Consider the following 26,153-nt stretch of genomic DNA (forward strand, 5'->3'; position numbering starts at 1 on the left):
GGCAGAGTGCCAATTGGTTTCGCCACAAGAGATTTTCAGGGCCGCTACTTGGAAGTCTTTACATACCTTTGCCAGACACTACCGATTGGATGTCCAGGTTCCGGTCGTTGACACTTCTACCAAAGTTGTTCTTCAAGTGGGACTCTTGCAGTCCCACCCCGGTTAGGGAAGCTTTGGCTACATCCCAGGAGTCCAGACTGATCTGGGTACGTACAGGGAAAGGAAAATTGGTTCTTAACTGCTAACTTTCATTCCTGTAGTACCACAGATCAGTCCAGAGTCCCACTTGGGGGGAAGAGTAGTTTTTTTGGAGAGTCCGTTCCATCTGTCTTCTTTAATAGTTCTGATTAATCTGAAAATGAAGAATGGTACAGGTTTCTCATTATTCCTATTCAGATTAGAGGATGGGTTTCCATTTGAACTGTACTGTCCTTTTTGCCTAAGGTAGTTTCTTCTTTCCATCTGGGCCAATCCATGAAGTTGCCAGCCTTTCGGCAATTGGACTCTTCTTTGCCTCAGCCCAGAGAGCTTCAGGTTTTGGATGTCCGCAAGACACTTTTGAGATATTTGAAGGCTTTGAACGGTTTTTGCAGATTGGATTATTTGTTTGTGGTGTTCAGTGATCGTAGCAAGGGAGAGAAGGCATTGAAGGCATCTATTGCTCGTTGGATCAAGCAGGCAATAGCCTCAACTTACATTTGCAAGTCGGGCTCATTCTGCTAGGGTGCAGGCATCATCTTGGGCTGAATGTCAGTTGACATTTTCACAGAAGATCTGCAAGGCCTCTATTTGGTCTTCCTCACATGTTTTTAGCAAACATTATCAGTTAGATGTTCAGTCTTTAGAAGCAGCAACGTTTGGTGAGAGTGTGCTGCAAGTGAGTCTTTTGGGTTCCTCCCAGTTTAGGGAAGCTTTGGTACATTCCATTTGTCTGGACTGATCTAGAGGACGATAAGGAAGGAAAAATTGGTTCTTACCTGCTGACTTTTTCTTTAAATCCCAGAAGTCCAGAATCCCACTCTGAATTGGGAAGAACGCTCGTGTGTGTGTGTGTGTGTAGTTGGTCTTGTGGTTACCGATAGTTTTACTTTCTCATGCTCAAAGTTGAAGGAGTTAATTGTAGATTCTTAGCTTGCTTACAGGTTATACTGAGCCACTGCAGGTGCCACATTATGTACCAGCAGTAGAGTAAAGCTTTCCTTCTGTCTTCATCTGCTGATTGGAGAGAAAAAAAAACCATTCGTCTGGACTGATATGTGGGACTCGAAGGAAAATTAGCAGGTAAGAACCAATTTTCCTCTCTAAAATTTGCTTTGAATCTGCTGGTTTAATTTCACAGAGCATCCCTTTGTTTTAGTATTATTTTAAAAGGTAAATAACTGTTCTTTGTTAATCTCTTCCAACCCACATGATTTTTTTAAAATGTATTTTCATTTAAATTTAAATCAAGTACAAACCTGACAGAGCAAAAGAATCAAAAGCTAAATAACTAAAGAACAATACATGATCAGCTTCACATAAAGTCCACAAAAACAAGAACAAAGTGGAACCAAGAAGAAACCCTTTGGAGCATGGATAATTACATCAATAAAATAAATGTAATCTATGGGAGAGCTGAGCCCCAAACAAAATGGACTGCTAACATTGCAAACCATAAACAGCATCACCAACCGGAATAGACTAGTTACAAATTTTTAAACTTTTGTCAGCCCTCTCAGCTGTCTCTTTTCCAAGCTGAAGAGCCCTAACCTGTGTAGCCTCTAATCATAGAGGAATTGTACCAACCCCATTCTCATTTTTGTTGCCCTTCTCTGCACCTTTTCTAGTTCCATTATATCTTTCTTAAAATGGGGTGACCAGAATTGCTCACAGTACTCGGTTGCATCATGGATCTATAGAGACAATATAATATTTTATTCTGCATTCTTTTTCAGATCACTCCTAGCATTCTATTTGCTTTTTTGAATGCTGCCGCACCCTGAGTTGAGAATTGTAATATATTGTCTACAAGGACTCCATAGTCCTTTTCCTCGGTGGTGACTTGCAGTACAGAACCCAGCATTGTATATCTGTAATTGGAAATGTGCATTGTTGTGCTTAGATGACAGATGGAATAAAAATATCTCCTTACTAATCCTTAGGAAAAAACACATGCAAAGTAACTTGTGTTTTGGGGAACGGAGAGTTAATCTAATAGACTTGAAAGGGTATAAGAAGGAAACATCTACAACTTTTGCTAGACCTTCCAGAGAGTTGATATTATGTATGGAGTAGTTGGAAGCCTGATCATTTGCTTTGTCATTCAGGTATCTTTGCTGGAATATCGCAAACGAAAACAGGAAGCCAGGGAGGGCACGTCCTGTTCTGGAAGCGACTTAGTACGATGTACAGGGACTCCTTCCTGGCAAAACAGCAATGGAACAGACACAGATACCTCCAGTGTTCAGGGTTCAAACCCACAAGCCCCTTCCTCTCCACAGAGTGGCTTCTCCTCCCCTGTCCATACTTCCACGTCTGAAATTGAAGAAGTAAGTCCTTTAGATCACAGAGGTGCCAGCTCCTCCACATCTCACTGCAGGTCTTCAGAGAACAGCAGCAACAGATGGTAAGTGTTCATTCTTTCTGAATGCTTATAAGAGCTGAAACCTTGCATGTCTTTCAAAAGAGGACCATTTCTTAGGAAGGTGCCATTTATCACTTGTCTCAAATATTTTTCTATGTGTATTTTTAGTGTAGGGTTTGAATAATTGTCTTGGTTATGGAGATTTTTTTTTGTAGGCTGTGACACCTGTATGATGTGTTAAAATTTCACAGGCCTCTCTTTATTGGTCCTGAAGAAGGTGGTATACAACTTATAAAAATTCCTGTTTGCTTTTCTCAATCAACAAGCGGAATATATCAGCTACACAAGTAACTGATGTCATCTGACATTGCTGTGTTTGGCGGCATCATGTAACATTATCCTCTTGTGTGGCCGGTTATCCTGCTGTCTGTGGAGAATCCCCATCACAGACAAGCAACTTTGTTTCCTTTCTCATCCTGCTACATGAGTCCAGAATGATTTGATTTATCTCCCTCCCCCCCCCCCCCCCCCCCCAAGCAGATGGAGGCAGATCACATGTCCTTTTCCTGTGATATCTCTACTTATGTGTGGTGCAGGACAGTTAAAGCCAGTATTTCCTAACGTGTAGCCAGATGGACTCAGGACCAATGTGTTTATGCTCCCCTGCCAGATGGAGATGGAGTCAGGTTACAGAGCTGACGTCACCCTAGATGCACCCCTGCAGTGACCTCAGCCCTTCCGTATATCTCCACCTCCAGCAGATGTGAACATGATTTCTCTATGGGAACTCTGTACCTTTTGGAAGAAGAAATTCTACTATTAAATTGGAGAAAAGATTGAGCCCCGCTCTCCTGCGGTGATACCTAAAGGTCCTTCCCCCAGTTGAGAATTCCTGAGGTGAATTCATAGATCCCTCAGATGTGAGCCTTGGTCTGATAGCTGGTTTTCGGCATGGACTTTGCTGCTTAAGCAGTCTCTGTGCTCAGCTGGTAAGCGCTGAGCCCAGGTAAGTTTAAAAAAAAAAGAGGATTTCCTCCAGTCTCCTTGCTCAGCGCACGCCTTACTGACGTTTCCAATCCTGTTGGGGTAAGAGGAAGTGGGCTTCCGAGTGGGTTGAGCGGCCCCCTCCGGTGGGCTAGGCCCCGCTTTAGGTTTGGTCGACACACCTCTAGGTAGGCCGCGGTGGCACCATCTTGCACGTGTTTTTGTGCCTGTATTGCCTACCATACAGCTTCGGAACACTGCGTGTCAGCTCTACGCATAATGCTGTGCACAGGCTGTGCGCATAACGTACATGTACATACGTACACAACTTACTAGGCACAGCATACAAGTAAAGCCTGGTGCGTGGGCTGTGCATGTGCCTTGCTGCAGTCCGCTTAGGCGCTGGAGACCTGTGCGCATAAGATTTTAAGCTCGAGCCATCTGAACACATAGTTACCATCTCCAATGGCTCTGGCGCCTTTCTCTCTGCGCTGCTTGTCATATTAGGGCTGCACAGTCTGACCTGGATTCCTGCTTATGTCAGCACTGTGAGAAAGCCCAGGGAGAGTTGGCCTCCCCGGACTTTGCTAAGCCTGGCTCCTCCCATTCAGAGGATGGTTCAGCGACAGCCTTAACCGAATGTATCCCAGGACTGGGTCATCCATGGGAGAGGGAAATTTAGCAGCACCTACCCCAAGTACCTCCTGGGCTAGGCATGGACCCAGCCACCTTCTCTTGGGTGGAATTCTTTCAAGGCCTTCAAGCCTTCGTACAGGCACAGTCTGCTACCTCACTTTCCCCTGTCCAGATGGAATCTCAGTAAGCCCTCCCTCTCCCAGTCCTATCGGCAGACTTCGAGGTATGCCTCGATTCCCCAAGGGTATCCCTGGCAGGGACCCGGATGGCACAGACGAAGAAGAGGATCCATATTCCTTGGAAGATGGGGAAATCCCGCCTGGTTTAGAACCGTATCGGACCATGTTACAGTTTTTCCATAGAGATGAATTGCCAGCCCTGGTTTCCCAGACCCTGAAGATGCTGGGAGTTCCTGGGGTGGACTCTGACGGACCCAAAGAATTCCTTTCTGATTTCCCTATGGGAAGCCTCTTGCTACTTTTCAGTCCTGGAAGCCATCCAGGAGTTGATTGACCTGGAGTGGCATGCCCCAGAAGCAAGTTTTAAAGGTGGACGAACATTAGACGCTTTATACCCATTAAATCTGGCAGCGAGAGAACGTTTGCATTTCTCTAAAGTGGATGCACTGGTCTGTGCCGTCTCTAAGCGAACAACTATCCCAGTGGAGGGAGAAGTGGCCTTAAAGGATGTGCACGATAGGCGGATGAAGTCCATCCTTAAACAGGCCTTTGACGCAATAGCAATCAATGACCTTACAGATTGCATCTTGTTGTGCCCTGATAGCTTGTTCGTGCCTGCACCTCTCTTGGGATTTGGATGACTCGGGGGCGAATTCCAGAGCGGTTATGGAACCTGCCGCCGCCTTTTTAGCTGACATGGGCTCAGACCTAGTCCAAACCTCGGCCAGAGGAGTAGCCTCATTGGAAGCGGCCAGAAGACAACTATGGCCGCTGAAATGGTCAGCAGACGCAACCTCAAAGGCAAATCTCACAAAGATGCCCCTTTAAAGCAGTGGTTCTCAACAGGTGTGTCACAAGATCCTGGGAGGTATGTCCAGGGCCAGCAGATGGCTGCCTCCTTATCAGCCCAGTTGGGAATTGGTGATTTCTCTTACATTGGGCCTGATGAGAGACTACTCTCACTTCCTTCTCTTCTTTCTGGACCAGTGGGAGGCTGTTTCCTTCTTCACCCAGATCAGAGCTAGACATTGCCAGCTCCTGCTGTTCTGGGCTTGATGGGACACAAACTTTATCTTCCCCTCTTGGTTTTGGAAGTGATGCAGTTGATGATCTCTTCACCCTGTGGAGGGTGGGAGAAAGGAGGTTGGGGATGCTGGGAAGTTGAAGGTGGAACGGAAAGGGAATGTGGGAGCTGCTGAGCAGAAATGGGTGCGAAACGGGTTGGGGTAGCTGGGCAGTTAGGGAGATGGGATGAAGGGGTTAGGAAGAGTCAAGCAGGGGAGAGAGGGAGCACAGGGAAGAGGATGTAGGATGTCAGGAATGCTGGGAAGGGATACGAGTGAGCAGATGATTGAAAGGGAGTAATTGGGAGAAGTGAAGGTTGATGGAGACAGGGATAGTGACAAAGGGTGCAAGAGCCATAATATGTCAGTTTTGGGAATGTGCATTTTTTCTATCTTTGTACGTTGCTTAGTGTAAGAGGATATGTATTTCTGTTTCTAGCTTTACAGATTTGCACTGCATGCAGAGTGGCTTTTTGAGGTTTCCATTCCAGTTTGCCTCCACATTTGTAATTTGCGGTCTTTTATTCTGAATTTGGTGAAGGTCAGATCTGTATGTGTGACTGAGGTGAGGTATTTTAGTAGTAGGTAGGGATTTGTATCAGTCTTTCTAGCATTCTCATTCTCAGTAGGACATGCATTGGTCCTGCACTGCTGCCTTTTCGTAGGAAGGACTACTGCTGTTTGTGTTCTTAGAATTTGTGGAGCAGTGGTATGGAAGGTTTGCTACACATGTGCCGAGTGGTGTGTGGGGTTGGTTTTTTTTGGTTTTTTTTCAAGTTTTGTATTTTACAATGTGCCTGGTAGTAAGGGAGTTTGTGTTTTTGTTACTGATAGCACCAGAATCAGAATATATATATATATATTTTTTTTTTTTAATAGCAAGTTGTATTTGAAATATCCTAGTTCTGCACTGCATCCATTGTTTTGGGATTGGGGAGGGGTAGGGTTTTTTTTCCTGTGGATGCAGAGTATATGTTTAAATATAGCCCCATGATGGTTAAGTGTTTAGGGCAGGGGTCGGGAACCTTTTTGGCTGAGAGAGCCATGAACGCCACATATTTTAAATTGTAATTCCGTGAGAGCCATACTAACTACAACCCCCCACCCTCCTGACTCCCCCAAGACCTACCAAATTAATTAACTCAACCCCCTACCCTCCTGACGCCCCCCAAGACCTGCCAAAAGTCCCTGGTGGTCCAGCGGGGGTCCGGGAGCGATCTCCTGGACTTGGGCTGGCAGCTGCCAGTAGTCAAAATGGCGCCGACGGCCCTTTGCCCTCACTATGTCACTGGGGTCGACCAATGGCGGCGGTAGCCCCTGTGACATAGTAAGGGCAAAGGGCTGTCGACGCCATTTTGATTACTGACAGCCGACGGCCCTTTGCCCTTACTATGTCACAGGGGCTACCGCCGCCATTGGTCTGCCCCAGTGACATAGTGAGGGCAAAGGGCCATCGGCGCCATTTTGACTACTGGCAGCCAACAGCCCAAGTCCAGGAGATTGCTCCCGGACCACTCCTGGACCCCCGCTGGACCACCAGGGACTGGTCTTGGGGGGGTCAGGAGGGTAGGGGATTTTGTTAGATTTTTACTTTTTTATTAAAGATTTGTCTGCGAGCCAGATGCAGCCATCAAAAGAGCCATATCTGGCTCCCGAGCCATAGGTTCCTGACCCCTGGTTTAGGGTGTTACGCCTGTAAGCATTATCTGCCAGGAGTGTCACAAAAGAAAAAAGGTTCAGAACCACTGCTTTAAAGGATCACTCCTCTTCGGAAGCGAATTGGAAAAGTTGGCCAGTAAATGGGGCGAATCTCCAGTACCCTGGCTACCTGAAGATAAGAGAAAGCAGTTACAGTGCCCCTCACCCATGAGGGGTTGATCCAGGGGCTCCCAACGCTTTTGCTCCTACAGAAACTTGACATTTTAGAGGTCTCAATCCTTTGGGAGGTCTCCCTCTTTTCAGAGTCGGCAGCCCAAAAGAGGGTCAGGTTCGGGTTCAGGTTCGTGCTGAACCCCCAATGAAGTTTTGCCAACATACCCTCGGAATGAGATAGTGGGTCGACTGTCCCTCTTCTACCAATGGTGGCTCGAGATCTCTTTGGACAAATGGGTACTGGAGGTCATACGAAAGGATATGTGCTGGAATTTCTCAGCACTCCTTGGGTCATATTCGTGATATCTCCTTGCCACTCCTAGCACAAGAAGCAGGCATTGAGGACTACCCTGTTAAGGCTCCTCAGGACGAGGGCTATAATCCCAGTACCGGCGCCCCAGGGAAATACAGGGCATTATTCCATCTATTTCATTGTACCCAAGAAGGAAGGTTGCTTTCGCCCCATCCTGGACCTCAAGAGCTTCAACCGACATCTACAAGTGATTCATTTCTGCTGCTGCGTCAAAGGCTTGTTTAAGGATAGACTCCAACCATCTATCATGCGCATCCTTTAAGGCCGCTCCTCCCTCCACTGGGATAGTTGTTCGCTTAGAGACAGCGCAGACCAGTGCATCCACTTTAGAGAAACGCAAACGTTGGGTATAGAGTGTCTAACGCAGGGGTCAGGAACCTTTTTGGCTGAGAAAACCATAAACGCCACATATTTTAAAATGTAATTCCATGAGAGCCATACAATATGTTTAAAACTAAATACAAGTAAACGTGTGCATTTTATGTAAGATCACACTTTTCAGAGACTTATTGTACTTTAAAATATTACACCAGGCCTTAAGACACCAATACATCTCCTATTAGGAAAACGGACCAAGTCAGGCTGCTATAGAGTCCTACACAGAAACTACACGCCAGCAGAAAACCTCACCTGAATCACGTGCTGTCCCTCACCTAACATAGAATAAAGAGACCAAAACGCATAACAAGAAGCATGCAGAAAAAACTGAATTGGAAACTGCAACAAGCCAGAGTCTCTGTATGCAGTGTAACAAAGGAAAAAAGAAACATCACCCATCCTTATAAAACAAATCAAGAAATATAAAATCATCAGCAGTAAAACTGTACTAACAAAAAGAACATATTTCGAAACAGCTGATGAGTGAAATATCCAATAATTAAAAACTCATATAAAACATTTCCAGATACCAACAAAATATTTCAAAATAGCAGACACAAAGACCCAGTAATGAAAAATAAGGATACAAAACTTTTTTTGCTCTGCATACCTGGGAACGTTTGATATCCAGGTGTCCTGAGATTGTTCTGAATTAGCAGGAGGCGGGGTGGTTTGCTTGGAACTTTCTCCTCTCTCAGTCACATACCAGCGCTCTCTCTCACACTGGCTCTCAATGACACACCTATACACACATGCTCTCAGTACTCACATATACACATGTTTTTTCTCTCTCACTTATATAGGCTCTTAATTACACATTTACACACATGCTGTCTATCTTTTCACGCTTACACACACACACAGGCTTTCAATCACATAAATACATGCTGTCTTTTTCTCTCACACACAGACTCTCATTCACATGCTTACAAACATATCCTCTCTTTCTCTCATTTACACACAGGCTCTCAATCACATACTCACATGCTCCATCACTAAACCAGCTCTCAATCACAAAAGACACACATTATCTCTCTCTTACTTATACACACAGGCTCTTAATCATACATACACATGATTTCTCTCACACACAAAGGATCTCAATCATACACACATACTCTTTCACACAAACAGGTTTTCAATCACAAACTTACACATACAGGTTCCCAATTGTAAACTTACATTCATGCTCTCTCTCTCACAGGCAGGCTCTCAATCACAGACATACTCTTTCACATATACAGGCTCTCAATCATTCACATACATGCAATCTCTCACTCACACACACAGGATCTCAAACACACAGGATCTCAAACACATGCTTGCTCGCTCATTCACTCTCTCTCTCCCCCACCCCCACCCCGGGAATTCTCAGCAGCAGCCTCCTCCCAACACTAACCTCCTTCATTTTCAGCCCTTGCGGAGGCGGAGTCCCATCGGCCGCGGTTGAAGCTCTTCATTTTCCTCCGAGCCACGCTGCAGTCTTCTTTTCGTCGGACACTAGCATGGCCTCTTCTTGCCGCGCAGGCACCCGATGCTCTCCACTTCCTCTTCCGGGCCGCGGGGAGGGGGTGGGAAGAAGAGACCACACTAGCGTGGTCTCTTCTTCCCGCGCATGCACCCGATGCTCACCACTTCCTCTTCCGGGCCGCGAGGGGGGGGAGGGGGCAGGAAGAAGAGAGCACGCCGGTGCCGCTGACTCCAGCTGTCCTGCCGCGTTCCGCTCGGGCTGAAAGCATTTTAAGCCCGGGCGGAGGAGGACCGGGGAGCAGCTGGGTCAGCGGGGGACTGGAAAGTGTGGCGACAGTTGTCTGTGAGCCAGATGCAGCCCTCAAAAGAGCCATATCTGGCTCCCCACCCCTGGTCTAACGCTTGGCCCCCTTTAAAACTTGCTTCTAGGGCATCCCATTCCAGGTCAGTTAACTGCTGGATGGCTTCCAGTACTGGGAAGTAGCAAGAGGCTTTGTGCAAGGAAATCAGAATGGGATTCTTTGTTTCCATCATAGGTTTCGCTCCAGGAACTCCCAGTGTTTTCAGGGTCTGGGAAACCAAGGCCAGCAATGCATCTCTTTGAAAGAACCGTAACCTGGTTCAATATGGTTCTAATGCCAGTGGAATTTTCCCTTCTTGCAAGGGGCCTTGCTCTTCATCTATGCCATTAGGGTCCCCACTAGGGATATCCTTGGTCACATGGGGCATGCCTCAAGGTCTGCTACAGGAATGGGAGAGGGGGCCAGCTGGGCTTCCGTCTGTACAAGGGCAAGCGAGGAAGTAGACTGCACCTGTACAAAGGCCGGTAGTCCCTGGAAAAATTCCACCCAAGAAAAGGCCGCCGGGTCCATGCCTAGCCCGGGGGGAACTGGGGTGGACCCAGCTGAGTTTCCCTCTCCCATGGAAGACCCCGCCAAGGGGTTACTCAGATCCGGAGTAATTCCAGTTAAGAATGCCAGTACATCATCTGAATGGGAGGAGCCGAGCTCAGCAAAGTCTAGAGAGGCAAAATCCCCTTGGGCTTCCTCACAGTGCTGACACAAGTTGGAATCCAGGTGAGGCTGGGAAGCCCTAATATAACAAGCAGCACAGAGAGCAAGACACTTATGTTTCTTGGCTGCCAACGCCATTGGCGGTGGTAACTGTGCGTTCTATCGGCTCACACTTAAAAATGTATGCGCACAAAGTTTGAGCAACTAGGTGAGGTGCACGCACAACCTGTGCACCCAGCTTTTCTTGTATCCTGCGCTTACTTTATTGTGCGCATATGCACGCGCACGCACAATAATATTATATATCCGGCCCGTGCACAAAGCTGACGCACTATGCGTACCAATGTCCTGTGGTGGGCAATACGAACCGCATGCAAGATGGCACCGCCGTGGCCTACCATTCAGTGAGCCAACGAAGTTTAAAGCAGAGCCTAGCCCACTGGGGGGGGGGGGCACTCAGCCCACTTGTAAGCACACTTCCCTATGCCCCAATGGGATCAGGAATGATGTTGGTACGGCGCACTGAGCAATGAGACCGGAGGAAATCTTATCAAAACTTCTCTTCTTTAAAGGTAAATCTTCCTTTTTTTTTTATTACCCAGGCTCAGTGCTTACCGGCTGAGTTCAGAGACGGTCTCCGGCTGCAGGGGGAGAGAGCTTTGGCTATCACCACCATGCTCTCGGCTTCCTGTACTCTCTGCCTTTCAGTACTTGAGCAGCAAAGTCCATGCCGGGAGTTGGCTACCAGACCAAGGCATACCTCTGAGGGATCTCAGAAATCACCTCAGGAATTCTCAACTGAGGGAGGGATCTTTAGATATCACTGCAGGAGAGCAGGGCTGAATATTTTCTCCAGTTTAAAAATAGAATTTCTTCTGCTAAAAGGTACAGCGATCCCCATAGGGAAAGCATATTTACATCTGCTGGAGACTGAGAAATACTGAAGGGCTGAGGTCACTGCAGGGGTGTATCTAGGGTGACTTCAGCTTTGAAAACTGACTCCGTCTCCATCTGCTGGCAGGGGAGCACAACCCATTGGTCCTGAGTCCATCTGGCTACACGCTAGGAAAGCTTGCTGGGCAGACTGGGTGGATCATTTCCTTGTTTCTATTCATCAAATTAGAAACCAGAGCAATAAGCTTAGTACTCTTTCATTTTCAACACACTATGAAGGAGAGGTAAGAATACTATGCAACAGTGCAACTGTATTATCCTAAGTGAACAAATAAGGTAAAATTTGAAGTCAAAGAATATCAGAGGAGGCAAATCTCTTGTTCAGTTGGGTAGAAAGAAATGTTTTACAAATTTTGGCACTACACATTGCAGGTCAAGTAAATGTACAAGCAGATTTTCAAAGCAAAAATCTTCTAGATCCAAGCAAGTGGGGAGCTCAGTCAAGAAGCCTTTCCAAAGATAATGAATCGATGAGACACACCTCAAATTTTATTGTGACTTGCAAAAAGCTATCAGTTTAACAGTCAACACAAAGAATATGGAAGCAAAGGGATAGATGCCCTGATTCACTCATGGCAAAGCTGGATTTAATATGTTTTCCCATCATTTCTATTGATAGGAAGAACTTTAAGAAAAATAGAGAAGGAAAAGAGGTCATTCTAGCAGCACCAGATTGTCCAAGGAGGCCATAGTATGCAGACCTAATTAGGTTACAAATCGATCACCCTCTGAAACAGGTTCCCAGGGTCAGGTCCAATAGTAATGGAAGAGTAGTTTCCATTGTATGTTATGGCATGGCTCCTGAAAAGTCAAAATTATGTAAATAAAAGGCTAATCTTGCTCTGTTCTCCTTTATTGAGAGCAAGAAAAAATTCAGCATCACTATCATATATACATGGGTGACATTTATATGAGAAACATTTCAAAGATTGCTCACTAACCCCTTGGTGGGTTGAGATATCAAATATTCTGTCTTTTTTACAAAAAGGTTTAGAAAAGTATCTAGCATAAAATTCTTTAAACATTCAGGTAGCATCAATGTCATGTTACAGATATAGAATTAAAAGAAATTGTCGCATCCCATCCGGATGTCACTCTCTTCCTGCATGGGGTCAAGATGTTACATCTCCTATTTCAAGCAATTGTACCACAGTGAAATCTAAATTTGGTATTAAAAGCACTTCTATCAAAACCTTTTGAAACATTAAAGCATGCCACTATTAAGGATCTTACATTTAAAGACTATCTTTCTGGTTGCAGTAACATCAGCAAGATGTATGTTAGATTCAAGCACTATCTGTAGGGATATATTTTTAAATTTTACCCAAAATTTAGTATTTTATCCAATTCCTCAATTTTACCAAAAGAGATTTCAGGTTTTCATTTAAATCAATCTATATCACTAAAGGCACTTTCAAAGGAGGAATGTGAAGAATAAATCGGATAAATTTTGTTTTATTTGGAGTTCCAGTTAAAGGTGAAACAGCATCAAAAGCTACCTTAGCAAGATGAATTAAAGAAACCATATCTTCAGCATACTTATTAAAGGGACGACAGGCTCCAAAAATTATCAGAGCCCATTCCACCAGAGCTTATTGGGCAGAGGTGGCTGTACATACCATAGACATTTGTAAAGTGTGCCGTGGTGGTCTATACATTCCTTTACAAAATATTATATATTAGATGATGTTACAAAAAAGAGACTTTTCTTTAGGAGCAAGCCTTATCAGAGCAGATTTCATATCATCCCACCCAGAAATTTTGGGCTTCGGTACTTTCCAGTTGTTCTGGACTGATATAGCTGGATGCAAAAGGAAGGAGAAATTTATACTTACTTGATAATTTCTTTTCCTTTAGTCCTGCTACAGCAGTCTAGAAAACCATTCAGGAAGGTAAAAATTGTATTGATTATTTCTCACAGGACAAGCAGGATGGTTGTCCTCACAAATGGGTGACATCGAGGATGGAGCCCACCACGGAAAACTTCTGTCAAAGTTTAAACAGAACTTTGACTGGCCCCTACTGGGCATGCCCAGCAAGGCACTGACCCTGCAGCCAGCAGGGGTCTCCCTTCAGTCTTCTTTTTTCCGCGTAGCAGTTGCCACGCGGTGAAAGGAGCTCTCTAACCACGTTCCTGACAGGAATTTGGAAGTTAATTTCCTAAGAAAATTTGCCCCTCAGGGGTCTCCCTTCGACAAATTTTTAGTCATCTTACGGAACCCGGTAAGTTTTTTGCCTTTTTCCATCGACTACCGTCGATTTTGGCCCTTGAGGCCTGTTGGCACTTACCGATCCCCAGCCTAAATTTTGGCTTCAGGCCATGGCAACGGGGTTCCGCCGTTGTCCGGATTGTACCCGGACTATGACCATCACAGACCGCCACAGGGTTTGTGTAATGTGTTTGGGTAGTGAGCATGATGTCCTGACTTGCACCAAATGTGCCTTAATGACACCCAAGGGTCGCAAAGCCAGGATGGAGAAGATGGGGCTCCTCTTCCATGCACCCACCCCAACGCCATCGATAGCATCAACGTCATCGGAACCGGCACCGTCGAAGTTGTACCATCATAGTCAACCCTCCGGTGACCGTCCGCCATCGATCGCTTCTCGGCCGTCGACTCCCGTCCCTTCCCCGGATGGGCGAGGGGATCGGAAGGAAAAGCACCGCCATCGACGGCACAAGTCTCGGCCTGTCGAGGATCCACAGCCATCGACCTCTGCTCAAGCCGAGCCACCGACAAAGAAGCCGCGAACAGACCGGACACCCTCCACGTCTCGTTCGCCGGCATCGAGGAAACCCTCACCCTCCCGGGGTGCGGGAGCCGTGATCCCACCGGTTACGGTGGTCCCTCCGGCCCTGCCTCAGCCTCCCTCTCCCGTCGAGCCGGGTATGGTTATCCCTGGTCTCCGGGCAGAACTGGACCGGCTGGTCCAGGAGGCCATCGAGAAAGCGATGAAGAAATTGCAACCTCCATCGGCACCGTCTCCGGCACCGGTTCCAGTGCCGCCCCCGACACCGGCACCGGTTTCGCCACCGAGGAGGGAACCGACCACCGAGCCGTTGATACAAGCGCTAGCACCGCTACTGAGCCGCATGGAGGCGCTCATGACGGCCCTTCCATCGGTGATTCCAGTACCATCGACAACACCACCGTCTCCGACTGGATTTTCATCGGCAGGAGAAACACCGTTCCGGATTCCCCCTTCCGGGGTGGTTCCATCGGTGCCTTCTGGTATATCTCCACCGATATATCCTTCGGTTCCATCCATTCCACGCCAGGCACCGATTCCATCGGCAGCACCGAAGCCATCGATGCCATTTCTGGTTCCACCTACGGCACCGATTCCACCTCGGTTTCCATCGATGCCTTCAGAGCCTCAGCCAGGTCCATCAGGGCTACAAGCCCCACTTGATCCCTACGATACCTGGGGTGATGATGATGATACATCTTCTGACACAGATTTGCCTTCGCCACCATCTCCTACAGAGAGTAGAAAAAGATCTCCTCCTGAGGATCTATCTTTCATTAATTTTGTGAAAGAGATGTCAGAAGTTGTACCTTTTCAACTACAATCTGAAGCTGATGACAGATACCAGATGATGGAACTCCTTCAATTTCTGGATGCTCCAAAAATCATCGCTTCCATCCCTATACACCAGGTGTTTTTGGATCTGCTCAAGAAAAACTGGGAATCTCCTTCATCAGTGTCACCAGTTAACAAAAAAGCTGACTCCACCTACCTTGTCCAGTCAGCACCAGGTTTCCAAAAACCTCAACTGGATCATCGCTCTGTTGTGGTTGAGTCCGCGCAGAAGAAGGCCAAGCGTCTTAAGCCACACTCTTCTACCCCACCTACCAGGGACAACAAGTTCCTAGATAGTGTTGGACGGAAAGTCTATCATGGAGCTATGTTGATTTCACGCATAGCTTCATATCAACTTTACATGACTCAGTACAACAGAGCCATCCTTAAGCAGATGCAAGACTATGCTGACACGTTGCCAGACCAATACCAACCGCAGCTTCAAGCCCTTCTTCACAAAGGATTTGAGGCAGGGAAGCACGAGATTAGGACTGCCTACGACATATTCGATGCTTCCACAAAAGTTTCAGCCACAGCCATCTCAGCCAGACGTTGGGCTTGGTTAAAATCATCCAACCTTCGCCCAGAGGTTCAGGATCGTCTTGCTGATTTACCCTGCTTAGGCGATAATTTGTTTGGAGAGCAAATTCAGCAGATTGTGGCGGAGTTAAAAGACCACCATGAGACGTTGAAACAACTCTCATCTGTCCCACCTGAGCTGACCTCCAAGCAACCGCAAAAGAAAGACTCTAAGAAGTCATTCTTTCGACCACACCGTTATTACCCTCCATCGGCCAGGCCTCGTCCAGCTCGATCCTCTACTAGGCCTCAGCCGCATCAGCCTAGGAAACAAAGGCCTACTGTAGCCCCTCCTCCTGGGCCTGCGGCTGGCCTTTGACTCCCCTGTAGGGAACACATGCCAAACCCCTCTTCCGGACATCCCTGTAGGAGGTCGACTGTACCATTTTCTACAACCTTGGTTGCAGATCACCTCAGATCAGTGGGTGCTAACAATTATCGCACAGGGTTACCACCTCAACTTCATAACTCTTCCGGCAGACTCCCCGCCTCTTCAAGCGTGGAGTCTATCCACCCATTTGGCTCAATTACAACAGGAAGTATCCCTTCTTCTGCAATCAAATGCTATAGAACCCGTTCCTCCCTCTCAACGAGGCAAGGGATTCTATTCCAGATACTTCCTAATACCAAAGAAATCAGGGGGACTACGTCCCATTTTGGACCTTCGAGCCCTCAACAAATACCTTCAAAAAGAGAAGTTCAAAATGGTAACCCTCGGCGCGCTGCTCCCTCTGCTACAAAGAGGGGATTGGCTGTGCTCTCTCGACCTCAAGGACGCTTATACCCACATTGCGATCACACAATCCCATCGCAAATATCTGCGGTTTCTAGTAGGCCACGACCATTATCAATACCGTGTCCTCCCTTTCGGTCTAGCTTCTGCCCCACGAGTCTTTACCAAATGTCTCGTAGTGGTAGCAGCATTCCTAAGGAAGGAAGGTGTCCACGTCTACCCATACCTGGACGATTGGCTAATCAGGGCCTCCACCCAACAGATAGCTCAATCCTCCCTAAAATTGACAATTCAAACACTCCTTTCCTTAGGGTTTCTCGTCAATTACGAGAAATCTTGCTTAGTCCCGTCTCAAACCTTATCCTTCATTGGGGCAGACTTGGACACCTTACAGGCAAAGGCTTACCTTCCTCTTCAGAGGGTCCACACCCTAATGTCCCTGGCTCGCCAGCTCCAGTCTCAGAACACTGCCACGGCTCGCCAGTTCCTCATTCTCCTAGGGCACATGGCATCCTCGGTTCAAGTCACTCCCATGACCCGACTAGCCATGAGAGTAACACAATGGACTCTACGACACCAATGGATTCAAGCTTTTCAGCCTCTGTCCTCCATAGTCACAGTCACACAAGCGCTGCGCCTATCCTTAACCTGGTGGACGACTCAGGTCAACCTCCTTCAGGGCTTACCCTTTCTTCCACCGGATCCGCAAGTAATCCTAACCACCGACGCTTCTCACATCGGTTGGGGAGCCCATGTGGACGACTTTCAAACCCAAGGGTTATGGTCCAAAGAGGAAGCCGAACACCAGATCAATTTCCTGGAACTTTGAGCAATCCGCTATGCGCTCCGCACTTTCAAAGATCATCTCTTTCATCAGATAATCTTAATCCAGACGGACAACCAAGTGGCCATGTGGTACATAAACAAGCAGGGAGGCACAGGCTCCTTCCTTCTGTGTCAGGAAGCTGCGCAGATCTGGGCGGAAGCCCTCTCCCACTCCATGTACCTCAGGGCCACTTACCTGCCGGGAGTAGACAATGTATTGGCAGACCAGCTGAGCCGTGTCTTCCAACCACACGAGTGGTCACTCGATCCTCTGGTAGCGACCTCTCTGTTTCACAAGTGGGGTTCTCCCCGCATAGACCTCTTTGCGTCCCCTCAGAACCACAAAGTGGACGATTACTGCTCTCTCATTCGGAGCCAGCACTCTCGGCTGAGGGATGCATTCTCCCTCAAGTGGACAACCGGTCTGCTCTATGCATTCCCTCCACTCCCTCTTGTGTTAAAGACTCTCGTGAAGCTACGCCAGGACGGAGGAACCATGATCCTGATAGCACCTTACTGGCCACGCCAAGTATGGTTTCCAATACTCCAGGATCTCTCCATCCGCAGGCACATTCCTCTGGGAAAGGACCCGCATCTGCTCACTCAAAACGACGGATGCCTCCTCCATCCCAACCTCCAAGTCTTGTCCCTGATGGCATGGATGTTGAAAGGTTAGTCCTTCAGCCTTTCAACCTTTCAGATTCCGTTTCTCGGGTCCTGATAGCTTCACGAAAGCCTTCCACAAGAAAGTCTTACTCATACAAATGGAAAAGGTACACATCATGGTGCACTTCTCAGTCCCTTGATCCCCTTTCCTGTCCAATCTCCAAATTCTTGGACTATTTATGGCATCTCTCTGAATCAGGTCTTAAAACCTCTTCTATCAGAATGCATGTCAGTGCGGTAGCCGCCTTCCATAAGGGTATTGGGGGTAATCCTATTTCAGTACAACCCCTAGTAACACGCTTTCTTAAGGGCTTGCTCCATCTAAAGCCGCCCTTGCGTCCTCCGGCCCCATCCTGGGACCTTAACCTGGTTCTTGGTCGTCTTATGAAACCTCCTTTCGAACCTCTGCACTCCTGTGACTTTAAATATCTCACTTGGAAAGTGTTATTCCTTTTGGCTATTACTTCAGCTCGCAGGGTTAGTGAATTACAGGCCCTAGTTACCTATCCGCCTTACACTAAGCTCCTGCAGGACCGCGCGGTACTCCGCACTCACTCTAAATTTTTACCTAAGGTAGTTTCTGAGTTTCATATCAATCAATCCATCATACTACCTATCTTTTTTCCCAGGCCCCACTCCAACTCTGGAGAGCAGACCCTGCATACCCTAGACTGTAAACGAGCTCTAGCTTTTTACCTAGACCGTACAGTTTCCCATAGGAAGAACACTCAATTATTCGTCTCTTTCCATCCTAATAAGTTGGGACAACCTGTGGGTAAGCAGGCTCTTTCTTCCTGGTTGGCGGACTGCATTTCTTTTTGCTATGAGCAAGCTGGCATTCCTTTTCAAGACCGTGTTAAAGCACACTCTGTGAGGGCCATGGCGACGTCAGTGGCACACCTTCGATCGGTGCCGCTTCCTGACATCTGCAAAGCTGCAACCTGGAGTTCTCTCCATACCTTTGCAGCCCATTATTGTTTGGACAAGGCTGGAAGACAGGACTCCATCTTCGGCCAGTCTGTCTTGCGTAACCTTTTTCCAACCTGATGTACCAACACCCTTCCACCTACCCGGTTGGGTGCGGATGCCCTTTCCCAAATTTCTCCTCACTTATTGTGCCTGCTGCACACCGTTGGGTACATTTGGTGCAAGTCGGGACATCCTCAGCTCGGTACTCACCCATTTGTGAGGACAACCATCCTGCTTGTCCTGTGAGAAAGCAAATGTTGCTTACCTGATGTAACAGGTGTTCTCACAGGACAGCAGGATGTTAGTCCTCACGAAACCCGCCCGCCTCCCCGCGGTGTTGGGTTCGTTTTATTCTTACTTTCTAGGCACTGCCTGTAGCTTCCTGCTGGCTGCAGGGTCAGTGCCTTGCTGGGCATGCCCAGTAGGGGCCAGTCAAAGTTCTGTTTAAACTTTGACAGAAGTTTTCCGTGGTGGGCTCCATCCTCGATGTCACCCATTTGTGAGGACTAACATCCTGCTGTCCTGTGAGAACACCTGTTACATCAGGTAAGCAACATTTGCTATATGTATGTTATAGAGTAAATAAATTTAAAAAAAATTGGTATTACAAAAGTTTATTTCAGAAACTTTTAAAGAGATTCATTTTCTAAGCTTTTTTTGGTTGCCTTTGAAACAATTACAAATTTGAATATAAGGTTAATTTAAAAATTCATAGACTGCTTTGTCAGCAGAATATTGGCTTTAACTGTCCTGCACCACACATTAATAGAAATGATGTCACAGGCAAAGGTCATGTAATCTGCCTCCATCTGCTGGGAGGGGGAGATAAACCCAGTCATTTGGAACTGGTGTAGTAGGACTAAAGCAAATTATCAAGTAAGTATAAATTTCTCTTTTATGCACATCTCATTCTGTTCTATTTCCCTTTCCCCATGTCCTCTGTAATCTTCTGTTTTCAGTAGTGCACTTTTTGGTACTGTTAGCAGGAGAATATAAATATCCTGAAAATTTCAAGCTGCATCCCCATAACTAGTCATTACATTCACTGTGAGTTTTTGGTGTTGTATACCAGTGTCTTAAATTTATGATCTGCTTCTTGTTCCAGGATGGTTCCAACATCTGTGGAGCGCCTCCGAGAAGGGCGGGGAATTCTGGAGAGGGTGCTGCGGAGTGGGGTGACAGTATCTCAAAGGGGCGAGCCTTCTCCTAACCGAGAGAGCTTAACAGAGAGAGAGCCAGGTAAAGACACACAGGTATTTCTCCCCTTCCCAGTTACATCAAACCAAACTACAAATCTGGGAGTTATTGTAAGCACTAGGGGACCACAGCTGTTGTGGTTCTCTTCCCCCTTTTTTTAAAATTATTATTCATAGCTATCATTTCTTTTTGTCTAAAGATTTTTTTTCCTTTTTCTGCATTTATCATAACATATAGATGATGGCAGATAAAGAACAATTGGCCTGTTCAGTTTGCCCTGTTCTAATTTACACTGTTAAGGATGTATTCTAGCTGCCAGCCATAGAAGCTACAGTACTAGTAGGGTATGCCTTCTGCTACATGTTAGTTTTTGTCTTCCCATCCTGGGTAGATCTGTGTCTTTGTCAAAAGTCATTGATGACTTGTGCAGTATATTTCAGATTCATAGCAATCTGACAGGAGCCGTAATATCAATATTTCCTTATCCCCTGGAATTGGACTGAGATCACTGGCTTGTTTTACAAAAGGCCACTGGCTTGTTTACAAAGGCCTCAGGAGCCTGGGGTTTGAACCGGTGGCATAGAGATAAAAGGCTCTGTAGTTCTGTAACCATTCCCCTGAGCCACCCAGTCCCCACAAGTGTATAAGTTCCCATCCTTAACCCAGTGTCCAGGCCCTCTCAATTCTCTTGTCTTACTACCAAGTTTTGTAATAATCTAAACAGCCATCAAAACTTATTGAAGCTGCTTCCAAAAACTAGTGAGATTGTTGCCTGAATATTCAGCTCTGTTATCCTAACTGTGCTGGATGGTACCTGGCCATCACCTATTTGCCAGCATCAACCCAGTTGGTTTCTGGGAAATTGTAGTCTGGTTCCTACCCGGCTACCCCATGAGATGCAGTGTTGCTAGCTTGTGCTTCCTTTATCCATGTCTTGATTTTCTTATTACCTCTTTCCTTGCTTCTGCTATCACTGGCAAAAAGGGTGGGTTGTTTACAGTACTGAAATCACCTAGTCGTCTTACCACTGTCCTCTGTATTTGTCCCAAACATTCTTGAATTATGTCCCATTAATGGCAGATTATTCCAAGCATCTTCCATCTTCAGTAAAGAATTATTTTGTCATGCTTCCTTGGAGCCTTCTTCCCTGCAACTTACCTTTGAATTTTCTTTTTTATGAAAAGTTCAACTTCCTGTACTTTACTGAAGCCTCACTAGCACAAAATAATAAACCACCCAACTGTTCTTCACATGAAACAATCCAATCCAACCCAAAACTAGAACAGTACCAAATTGTTTTCATTCAACAATATATAAATATTCAAAATTTTATTATCAATTTGTACCTTTCAAAACCAAATCCTTCTTATATCTATATAAATACAATTTTTTAAATTGAAAACCATATCAACTCACACACCACAACCACTCAAAACACACACACATCAGCACCATACCACACCACTTGATATATTCATCAAAATAAACAACATTGTTCAACACAGATGTTAAAGTCTATATATCAAGCATTTATATAAAAAATACAAGTTTGTTACTAGGCCCACCATCGTAGAAAAAAAGTAGAGTTGCTTACCTTTAACAGGAGTTCTCTGAGGACAGCAGGATGTTAGTCCTCATATCATATATATATGGGTATCATCAGATGGAGCCCTGACACTGAAACCTATGTGTAAGTTTATATAACTTTGATTTGCCACACTGGGCATACCCAGCCTGCCCTATATCATGCATCCATGCAGGGTCACTCTTCAGTTTTATAACAGAATTAGATATAAATAAAAAAGAATAGAAACCCAACTCCGCAGGGTTGCAGGTGGGTTTCGTGAGGACTAACATCCTGCTGTCCTAGGAGAGAACACCTGTTACAGGTAAGAAACTTTGCTTTCTCCAAGGACAAGTAGGATGGTTGTCCTCACACATGGGTGAATCCCTAGCTACAGGCTGCTCCCCAACATAAAAGGGGACCAATAGGCACCCAAACCAGGTGCCAACTTGTACTACAACAATGATGCTGTTTGTAACAGAAAGGGAGACGGCCTGAATCCAAATAATGGGCCCTAGGTGGGCGAGAGTTGGATTCTACACCTCAGATTCCCATGCAGATGTTGCCTCATGAGCCTTCTCAGTCATTTTTTGTTCCAGCAGAAGCACAGATATGTACTCAGTCTCTCCAGATGTTTTCTCTCTAAGATCTTTGACTTCGATATTTTTTCTTCAGTTTTAACTTCTTTACTTGCCTCGCTGCCTCTGCAACACCCACAACAGAGCCTTTCAGTGCTAGAAGACAAAAACAATAGGAAATACAGTTGTTGCCTTAACATGTCTGGCAAAAAGAAACCTACAGTAAATGGTTTCAAAAATTGTAGCTGTGACAACATAATGTCCCTCACAGATGGGCACGAACTGTGCTCTCAATGCCTTGGTTGACCCATGATCAGGCAAACTGCTATGCCTGTGGACGATGTCCCCCATGGTCCCAGTGTTCCAGAGCTAGCAAAATTGAGGAGCTGTGTAAATGTCTTCAGAGTTGCAGCAGATCTTCCTGCAATGTATGGTCTTAGTAAGGACCTGAGCGGGAGCTCCTCCAAAATTTCCCCATTGGCGCAGGCCGAAGCTACTGAGTTGAATTCATCCCTTGGAGGAAATATTGGTGAGAAAAGATAATGAATCTGTTTTACTTCTACTTTTAGATCTCTCAAGCTCCTTTGATCTAGTAGATCATTGTATTTTGTTGAAGTGTTGTGAAACCTTAGGAATGAGTGGCACTGTTTTAAATCGGCTTTCGAGTTTAACTGATAGAAAGCAATTTGTGTTCTGCAAGGGAGTAAATCGATGTACATTGAGTTGTGGACAGGGGTACCACAGGGTTCCTCATTGTCTCCTATTTAATGTATTTTTAGTTCCTTTGGGTAAAATGGTGTGGGATTTTGGGTTTGAGGTATTCATCTATGCAGATAATATTGGCTTGGGGATGTAGCCAAGAGCATACAGTTAAGAGATTAAATTTATGCTTCCAAGCAGTGTCTGATTGGTTAAGGAAGAATGGAATGTTTTTAAATTATGCAAAAACAGAGCTACTGAGAGTGGGTCCTGATCAGCTAAAGCAATTTCCAATGTTGGGGGAGTTAAATTATTTCCCAAAAAGAGGTGAAATCTTTGGGGGGGGGGGGGGTGTGACCATTTATTTATTTATTTAAAGAGTTTTATATACCGTCATTCGGAATTGTCAAAATAACGCCATCATAACTGTTTACAAAATATAAGGTTACAGGGATGAGGGGTTTCAAGATACAAACTGTTATTAAGCAAAGGGGATAACGTGTAATGTTAAAGACAATTTATAGAAACATAGATGTGATGAATTTCATTTCTTGAAGGAGGATTGGAATGTGAAGTAATTTTGTTGTTCATTGGGTGAGTTGATATGTTTTCTTGAACAACCAAGTTTTTAGATCTTTTTTGAAGGTTTTTAGATTTTCTTGAGTTCTAAGCTCAGTTGGTAGTGAGTTCCAAAGTTTTGGGCTACCAAGAGAGATTGCTCTATTTTGGGTTGAGATGAGTTGATTTGAGTGCATTGGTGGTGTTTTTAGGAGTCCCTTATTTGCTGATCTAAGGTTTCTTCTTGGTGTATGTAGTTGTATAGAGGGACTTAGCCAATTTTCTTGTTTTCGTATATAATTTTATGTAAAATGGATAGAACTTTGTATTCAATCTTGTATCTAATTGGTAGCCAGTGAAGTGCAATGAGTATTGGAGTGATGTGGTCATGCTTTTTTGATCCTGTGAGGATTCTTGCAGCTGCGTTCTGCAGGATATGGAGTGAGCGAATGATGTTTAGAGGTAAGTTGAGTAGGAGAGAGTTGCAGTAGTCTATGTTGGAGAAAATTAGTAATTGAAGTACTGATCTGAAGTCGTTGTTGGACAAAAAAGATGTATAAAAAAGTCGCTGTTGGACAAAAAAGACAAAAACAAATTACTTCCAGGCAATGAAAGCAGTGATGTTTTATCGTGGCTAGATTACTGTAATATTTTGTACTTGGGTACACCTGGAAATTTAATACATAAACTTCAAATAATTCGGAATACCACATATGGTGGTCCAGGAAAACTTCAGGTGTCCCCTTTTATTCAAACTTCTCTGGCGCCCGATCTCCAGGCTTATCCATGGGACATATTTTTCTGTCCCATCCCATCCCATCCCATGGCAATTTATGCCTGTCCCATCCCATCCCATCCCATGGGATTCCCATTACAATATTAATATGGAATACAGTTCAAATAAAATTATTAAATTTATGAAAGTTTACGTTTAGTGTCTACTAAATAGGACTACATGTACAAGGAGACATGCAAAACGACAAAATTTATTAACTTTATTAACTTTAACACTCAAAAGTATAATCTAAGTATGACAATTCAGTATCATTCTGACATTTCAGCCTAAATTTATTTTACAATATCAAGTATCAACTACCATGGGAAATACAAATGTGTGCCATCCCATCCCATCCCATGGGAATAACATTCCTATGGACAACACTGCCGATCTCTTTCCGTTGCAAATTTAAATGTCTAATTTTAGCATTTAAGGCATTGCACAGAATGGGCTCTGTAAATTTGAAGAAACGTTTGAAATAGCAAGTGTCAAGTAGATGTTTATAATCTAAGGGTAAGTTTTTGTTACAGATTCCATCTGTGAAGTGCTTTTGACAAAAAAGATTGTTGAAAAGTTCGTTTGTAGGCAGTGTCTCTGTACTTTGGAGCGATCTTCCCCTTGAATTAAGGGGAAAAAAAAGCTCAGAAGAATGTTTAAAACTTGGTTTGTCTCAATTATTCAATATATGATCTGGCAATAATTGAGCAGGAATACAGTAATAAATAACTGATGTCTTTGTTATTGAGTAGAATTGAAGAAGTGACATCTTTGGGTCTGATGTTTTTGTTATTTTAGTTTGATTTGAGTATTCAGTATTTAAGTTAATTTGACGTTTTATTACGTATTTTATTTTGAATTGGAATTTTTAAATTTGTAAATCGCTTCAAGTGATTTTTAATCAGTGAAGCAATACAGAAATATAAATAAATAGGCCATATTTTCAGAGATGCCCATTCTATCCTTTTCATCAGTACTGCCTCCCATCTCTTCCAGCTCAATGACCACTTCCAGTCAAGCCTTGGCATCAGGAGTGCTGTCATCCTAAAATGACATGAGGACCAGCTTAAGTCTGAGCCCAGTTTTTGATCCTTCCGATCACTCAGCAGTTCTCCATCCCAGTGGGGGTGCAGAAATCATCCTTTCTTGGATTTGTGGTGCTAAATAACCAAAGGCCTCTGGGTCCTCAAGATCATGCAGTCTGGATACAGTTTTCATTTCTCCTGGCTATTATCCCTTCTACATTGCTAGAGTCTCAGTCCAGATCTGTCTCACTTGTTGCAGCTTGGTCTGGAAATGCAGTTGATCCTTCAACAATGGGCAATAGAGCCAGTTCTGGCATCCCCTCATGGACACAGCTTCTACTCATGATATTTCCTCATCACCAAGAAATCAAGAAGATTGAGGACCATTCTGGATTTGAGAATCCTGAACCAAACCTCCTATTCTAAGAGAAATTCAAAATTAATTCCCTCAGCGTGATTCTCCCCTATAACTAGAAAGGTTGGATGTGCCCACGCGAATTGAAAGATACATATGCTCATATACCCATCTATCCCTCCTACTGGTGCTCCCTTTGCATCAAAGTGAATTCTTCCCATTATTTATACAAAGTTCTCCCATTTGGCCTGTCGGCAGCTCTGACAGTCATCACCAAATGCCTTGCAATGGTAGCGGCACACCTGCATCCCTAGGAAATTCAGGTTTTCCTGTACCTAGATGACCAGATAGTCACAGTAACCTTTCTGGAAGAAGTGTTGCTCTCCCTACACAAGATGATGCATAGTCTTCAAGATTATGATTTCTGGTGAACTTTGAAAAGTCAAATTTGGTGCCAATTCAGAGGATAAAAATCATTGGAGCATGGATAGACTTGCTACAAGAGAAGGCATTTCTACCATCATATTGAGCGAGCCATGCGATAACTCATTACAAGTTACTAACCTCTCAGCTCTTGACAGCCAGAGATTCTCGTTACTTTGTTATATGGCGGCAGCCA

At 45.1% G+C, this 26,153-nt stretch overlaps 1 protein-coding gene across 1 annotated transcript in view; it reads left to right on the forward strand.

Moving 5' to 3' along the window:
* Window positions 1-26,153, forward strand: part of SETD5 (SET domain containing 5) — a 238,685-nt gene that overhangs the window by 200,722 nt on the left and 11,810 nt on the right. Inside the window, 2 exon segments of the mRNA XM_029601121.1 lie at window positions 2,307-2,605; window positions 19,889-20,022. Of these exon segments, the coding sequence (XP_029456981.1) occupies window positions 2,307-2,605; window positions 19,889-20,022 (433 nt within the window).

The sequence above is a fragment of the Rhinatrema bivittatum genome, chromosome 4, assembly GCF_901001135.1.
Source record: "Rhinatrema bivittatum chromosome 4, aRhiBiv1.1, whole genome shotgun sequence".
NCBI classification, from domain to species: domain Eukaryota; kingdom Metazoa; phylum Chordata; class Amphibia; order Gymnophiona; family Rhinatrematidae; genus Rhinatrema; species Rhinatrema bivittatum.